The sequence below is a fragment of the Malus domestica genome, chromosome 05, assembly GCF_042453785.1.
Source record: "Malus domestica chromosome 05, GDT2T_hap1".
Classification (NCBI taxonomy): Eukaryota; Viridiplantae; Streptophyta; class Magnoliopsida; order Rosales; family Rosaceae; genus Malus; species Malus domestica.
Genome location: NC_091665.1, coordinates 23,549,497 through 23,556,437, shown reverse-complemented (window position 1 = coordinate 23,556,437; position 6,941 = coordinate 23,549,497). Strand labels below are relative to the sequence as shown.

The 6,941-nt window shown below is 43.7% G+C and overlaps 1 protein-coding gene and 1 long non-coding RNA gene across 3 annotated transcripts; both read right to left on the bottom strand.

The window, feature by feature from the left end:
- Positions 1–2,467: 2,467 nt before the first annotated feature.
- On the bottom strand, positions 2,468–4,869 carry LOC139196454 (uncharacterized). 2 transcript variants are annotated; one of them, XR_011581369.1, is made up of 2 exons: positions 3,397–4,869; positions 2,468–3,316 (listed from the first exon to the last, which is right to left on the bottom strand). XR_011581369.1 is itself a non-coding variant. In XM_070822413.1 (2 exons), the coding sequence occupies exons 1-2, from the start codon at positions 3,622–3,624 to the stop codon at positions 2,663–2,665; spliced, it is 882 nt and encodes a 293-aa protein (XP_070678514.1). In that variant the 5' UTR covers positions 3,625–4,403; the 3' UTR covers positions 2,468–2,662. The 2 variants fall into 2 exon arrangements, 1 of the variants encoding a protein (XP_070678514.1); XM_070822413.1 differs by having other exon boundaries at positions 3,397–4,403.
- Positions 4,870–5,805: 936 nt separating this feature from the next.
- On the bottom strand, positions 5,806–6,693 carry LOC139196455 (uncharacterized). Its single transcript, XR_011581370.1, has 4 exons — positions 6,476–6,693; positions 6,294–6,391; positions 6,113–6,210; positions 5,806–5,937 (listed from the first exon to the last, which is right to left on the bottom strand). It is a non-coding gene; the product is annotated as an uncharacterized lncRNA (long non-coding RNA).
- Between the last annotated feature and the right edge of the window lie 248 nt (positions 6,694–6,941).

The window sequence follows — 6,941 nt, the reverse complement described above, 5'->3', positions numbered from 1 at the left end:
ATAAGAAGTACATTACATGGACAGAGGAATATGCCAAGGCATTCAGGAACCTCAAAGAGTACATGAGTAAAGCCCCTCTGCTCTCCAAACCAGAAGTTGGTGACACTCTCATCATCTATCTATCGGTTTCGGCTTCAGCAGTCAGTTCTGTTCTTATTCGAATGGACAGTGGTGTCGAACGGCCCGTCTACTACGCTAGCAAGGCCCTACAAGATGCGGAGACACGATACTCCAACATTGAGAAATTAGCTCTAGCATTGGTCATGTTTGCTCGGAAACTTCGCCCTTATTTCCAAGCACACGCCATCATCGTGCTTACCAATCACCCTCTTCGACAGATACTCCAGAGTCCTGACACGTCTGGGCGAATGATCAAATGGGCGATAGCATTGGGTGAGTTTGACATCTCCTACCAACCAAAACCAGCCGAAAAAGGTCAAGCAGTAGCAGATTTCATCGCCGACTTCACATATCCTGTTGACATTGCTTCTACACCTGAAGCAGTACCTTCATTACCATCGGAAGCTCAGAAAGTAGAATCAACGACCTCAGCATGGAGTCTGTATGTTGATGGCTCATCCAACCAACAGGGCTGTGGAGCGGGACTAGTCTTGACTACGCCCGACAAAGTAGCAATGGAGTATGCTCTTCGTTTCAAATTCAAGGCATCAAACAATGAGGCCGAGTATGAAGCCCTTCTAGCAGGATTACGTTTGGCCAAACACCTCGGGGTTAAACAAATCGATATTTTCAGTGACTCCCAATTAGTGGTCAACCAGGTTACCAACAACTTTGATGCTAAGGACAGCTCCATGGCAGCATATCTTGCGCAAACACAACTTTTGCTCAAGCACTTCCACTACCAGATCACCCAAGTTCCTCGAGCGGCAAACAGTCATGCAGATGCCCTGGCTCGCCTCGCCTCAGCTGTGGAAGACAAGATTGGAAGAAAAATTCATGTCGAACTGTTGGCAACACCAAGCACCATGGCCGCAGAAGTATGCAACTTACAACAGGGGGATAATTGGATCACCCTGATCTATAATTTCCTTGCTCATGGCACCCTCCCAAATGATAAAGTCCAGGCTAAGCAAATTCGATACAAGTCTACCCGCTACCTGATCATCAATGATCAACTCTATAAGCGAGGTTTTAGCCTGCCATACTTAAGGTGTCTTACGCCTGCCGAGGCGGAAATCGTCCTTCGGGAAATACATGAGGGAGTCTGTGGAGATCATGCTGGATCTCGGTCCCTAGCACACAAGACTTTTCGCCAAGGATATTACTGGCCAACACTCCACCAGGATGCCATCAAAGTATCCCGCTCATGTGACAAATGTCAACGATATGCAACTATTCCTCATTCCCCTCCAGAGCCTCTTACTCCTATGATCAGCCCTTGGCCCTTCGCCCAGTGGGGACTTGATTTGATCGGCCCAATGCCGGCAGGGAAGGGCAAAGTCTGTTACGCAGTCGTTGCAGTGGACTACTTCACAAAGTGGGCCGAAGTAGAACCCTTGGCAACCATTACTGAGGCAAAGATAGAAGACTTCGTGTGGAAGAACATCCTTTGTAGATTCGGCATTCCCATTGCGATAGTCACTGACAATGGGCGACAGTTTGACAACAAGAAGTTTAGGTTGTTCTGCTCTAAGTTCAACATCAACTTATGCTTTGCCTCTCCAGCTCATCCCCAGTCTAATGGACAAGTTGAGGCCATCAACAAAATAATCAAGCGCACTTTGAAAACCAGCTTGGACAAAGCTAAAGGCTGTTGGCCAGAATTTGTACCCCAAGTTCTTTGGTCATATCGCACTTCATATCGAACTTCAACAGGAGAAACTCCATTCTCACTTGCCTTTGGCACAGAGGCGGTTGTCCCTGTTGAGCTCGAGCAAGCAACATTCCGAGTCCAGAACTACATTCAAAGTGAAAATGACAAACAACTCACCCTCAACTTAGATTTAGTCGAGGAACACAGAAACCAAGCTCACTTGAGGAATGTCGCCTACAAGCAGCGCATCTCCAACTATTATGACTCTAGGGTCAAGCCTCGTTCTTTCAAAATAGGAGACTGGGTCTTAAAGAAAAGATTACTCTGCGACAGAGTCCCGAGTGAAGGCACACTTAGTCCAAACTGGGATGGACCGTATGAAGTCATTGGCATCAGTCGCCCTGGCTCTTACACACTTAGAAGCTCCGATGGCAAGACCCTTGGCCATCCATGGAACGCTGATCACTTGAAGTACTACTACAAATAGACTCACGATGTACAAGTGTTGAGCTATAGCCGTTCGGCATCCTATGTAATGAAGGCCATTTGGCAATGAATTCAATAAAGAGGTAATTTAGCCAACTCAGCCCTCACTCTTTTACATTCCTAGCAAGGGAACACTCAAGTGTTGAAACCTCAAAGCAGATATATCCAACACGAAACAAAATCTAAGTATGTGTCGACAAGACTATACAAAGAAAGGAACAACCAAACAATGGCTTATATCCAAACAATAGATCTATTCATACATAGCCAAACATGCATTAATAATAGTGCAAACACTCATAAACACCTAAAATCCAAAACTCTCAAGCTTATAACATGGGCACATGTTATACACACATCAGACTACTACATCCAGAATACATGCAGATAGTAAAGACACTGCTATTCATTCTCATCTGAAGCCGAACCCCTGGCAGTATCACTCCGCGTCCTACCATCATCCTCTGCATCCCCAAGATCCTCTTCACCATGTTGAGTCTGTGCATCAGCATTACCTTCATTATCAGACTCATCTTCGCTGCTAGGATCAACAGCAAGGACAAATGTCTCGCCCTTTCGATGATGCTCATGTATATCTTCGTGGTATTTTCGAAGAATGCTCCCATCATCATAACGATCAAGGACGGCCATCCATTTCCTTTTTTCAAAGCGAGCTTCTTGAGCACAGTAGGGTTTAATAGCAAGATGAAAGGTCGAAGAACTTAAGTATTCTTGCACAGCAGCCTCCCTTTCAGTTGGAATGCTCTTCTCCAGTTCAGAAATCTCAACTAAGGCACCATCCAATTCTCCCCTAACCTTGGATACCTCCAAGGTAGCCACCTCCAACTGTTTTTTAGTTGCCTCAAACAATTTCTTAAGCCTTAGGTTCTCACCATTTCGCCTTTTCAAGCTCTCCATGGTTTCGTCCTTCAGTTGGAGAGCCTGAGTCAAAAGTCCCTTATTCCTTCGGGCCTCGTCCACAAGCTGCTTATTCTCCTTCAGTTTTGCCTTGTACCGCTCAACCTCTTGCAGTCTGTCGTGATACTCGGCCATGACCTGCATGGCAAGACGATCATCACTACCTAAATAATGATAATAAAGAGGAAAAAGTAAGGAAATGACAAAGTAACACTCACATATGAAGACAGCTTCAACATCCGGTCGCAATCCGATTCATCCTTAGCTAAGGGCTCTCCGAGCTCATCGAAGGCGAATCGACGCCCTGCCAAGCAATTGTTGATATCCCCAAAATCCTTTGGCCGCGTGGCAACCCTCAAGTCCTTCCACGGGACACTGCCAGCTCTTTCCTTGCCTTTCCCCTCATGGCGGGAACCAGGATCACTTTCCTGGACAGTGTGCTCCATAGTAAGAGGAGGAGGCAACAGTCGGCTCCCTTCTCCTGCAACTACGGCAGCAGCATTTTCAACGGCCTCGACTCCAGTCTTCCTAAAGGCAGGCCCCTTAAGGACCCCATCTTGGGACTTAGGTCTAACGGATGGTTCCCCTCGGAACTTATGAATTTTCTTATGCGGTAGGATGTCTTTCGAAGGAACTAACACTGGTGCTTTCCTTTTATGGGTGCTAGTCCCTGTTTTCTTGCTTACCTTCTCCACTGCATAAGGAAAATCAAAATAAGAAATACAACTTTCCAAATAAAGTAAGGAAAAGAGCAAAGTTTACATGAAGGATACAACTTACTCGATCGTCCTTGGCTCTCGGAAACTAAGGGTTGGAAACCGTACCGACGAAATAAGGGTCGTAGCTTGCTTAAGTGTCTATCCTCTTTGGGCACCCTCAACACCTTCTCTATGTCAGATAGCTCCTGCCCAAACAGTTTGATGGTGCCCCGCGTCACTACATGAAGCAAAGTGTTAAAAGCAAGAAAAGACCACAACAAATAGCAAATAGTACGAACGGTTGATACGTTACAACCTACAGTCTGGAAGTGAGTAAGCACACGTCGCTCAGGCGTGACACCCTTATCATACTCCCAATCATTATACAGAAAGCACCAACGGTTTTTCCATGTGTAGTATGCCTTTTTCTTACCATACACAATACGCTCTCTCTCACTCCGACATGCACACTCGGCATAACCAGTGCATGATTTTGCTGGGCGCATCTTGTAACAGTAACGCCACTGATGGAAGGAAGGCTCACACAACCCACACTCCATCCAAATGATATAAAATCCAATCAAAGTATCCCAGAAACCAGGATTGAGTTGCCCAGGTGCATATCCGATCAAAGATAACATCTTTTGCAACCACGGATGTAAAGGTAGTCTCACCCCTAAAGTCAGTAATATCTGGGTGTAGAACATAACATGACCCTGGGGAGGCTCAGAAGGCCATTCTTCATCATGTACCAAACGTATCCCTACACTACGAGGGATATTACATGACTGCCTTAGCGCCTCAACCTGCTTCTCATTATCTAACAAGTTATTCTTTAGATGGTCTGCTGTGAACTCAGAGCGAACTATGGGTATGGCATCAAAAACAACCCCCTCACCCAACGCCATGGAGGAAGAACTAGCAATAGCTAAAGTTTGACGGTTGGGAAGATCATCCAATGTTTCTCTAGTACCGGACTCTAACAAAGACCCTGAAGACTCCGACATTGCAGACTTAGACTTAGAGCTAAAGCTAGAAGAGCCCTCATCACTAGAACTTCCAGGCTCTGACATCTACAATAAGAAGAAACAAATTCTATCACTACATGCATGATCAAAACATAAGGAAGTTCCTATATTACCCACATGAAGATGGTGCAAAGCGATGCCGGAACCCTTCTCAATCAGAAAGCAATCCGTCTTCCACAGTCACTACAAAACAAGCAAATGAAGACCGTGTCAAGCGCCAAAAAAAAAAAAAAAAAAAAAACAAATAGCTTCATCCAAAAAGCTTCACCCGAAAAGCTTCACCTCCAAAGCTTCACCCACAAAGCTTCACCTAAAAAGCTTCACCCACAAAGCTTCACCCAAAAAACTTCACCCGAAAAGCTTCACTTAAAAAAGCTTCACCTACAAAGCTTCACCTAAAAAAGCTTCACCTAGAAAGCTCCCTCTACATACTTTCACCATCAAAGCTTCACCATCAAAGCTTCACCTAGAAAGCTTCAACACCAAAGCTTCACCTACAAAGCTTCAACACAAAACCTTGCTCCAAATAAACAAATTTTGTTCACAAAACCCAAGATGCCCTTGAACTTGTACAAAAACACTTGGGTAAACATAAACATTTTTTGTTTTACACCCACAAGGGCCCAAAATCTTCCTTCTTATTTATTCACTTATATATGTTCCCAAACATATTATAATAGATCAAATAATAATTCAAACATATTATAATAGATCAAATAATAATTCAAAGTCCAAAATTTAGTTATGGACAAAAATACAAGCAATTCACCAGTACTGAAGTTGCTACAAAAACTGGAATCTTCCCCAGCTTAGAAATCCAACAAAGCTTCGCCTCCTTTCCCCTATCAAATTTTTGCAGCTGCTGCTTTTCTCCAATGGAGCTGAATTTTGGACACCCTCTAGTTCTTGAGCAGATGAACAACTTTCAAGAAGGAATCGTTTCTGTTTGAGCGACGGAAATTAAAGTGTTGAAGCTCCAAACATGATAGTCGGCTTCTTGCAGATTTCGAAGCTGTTGTGATGTTTCGAAGATCTGGAAATATTTAACCGTTAGTTCATCCTGAATTTTTGATATGTTATGAAAGAGTCGATAAGGAACAACTTCAATGAAGAAAGCATGCCGATCTGAACAATATAAAATGGAGTTTCAAAGCTCACAACAAATCTGACGGGTTGGCAGACAAATGATAAACAGTCACTCATCATACCTGGATTTCTGGAGTTATACTGCTCCGAGGGACCTCAAATTTGGATATGTTGTAGTTCACAAGTTAAGGAACAACTTCGATGAAGAAAGCATGCTGATCTGAGCAAGAGAAAATAGAGTTTCAAAGCTCACAACAAATCTGACGGGTTGACAGACAAATGATAAACAGTCACTCATCATACCTGGATTTCTGGAGTTATACTGCTCCGAGGGACCTCAAATTTGGATATGTTGTAGTTCACAAGTTAAGGAACAACTTCGATGAAGAAAGTATGTTGATCTGAGCAAGAGAAAATGGAGTTTTTGAAGCTCACAACAAGTCTGACGCGTTGATATACAAATGACGAACAATCACTCATCATACCTGAATTTCTGGAGTTGTACTGCTCCGATGGATCTCCAATTCGGATATGTTGTAGTTCACGAGCTAAGGAACAACTTTCGTGAAGATGGTTTTGCGATTTGAGCCACAGAAAATGGTGTTATATTGAAGAGCTACCACTCCCTCTACGTAGACACCCTCCTTGGTTTACCTAGCTCCAACACCCACATTTCCTTCAACAAGACTGCAGCAAATCCGATTGTGAGGAAAGATGGCAATCTTTCCAGCCAAAAAGGAAAGGCAAAGCAAAAGAAAATTAAACACATTGATGGCATATTATGAAAGAAGAAAAGGAAAAGTAGTACATGATGATGAAGTGTGGGAACAACATCATGACAAATGATGATGAGTCATGCTTTCCCCCCTCCTTGGATTCGGCTGAAAACATCCCCCTATTTGGATTCAGCTGAAAACATCCCACTCAGTCGACAAAAAAAAAAAAAAAAAA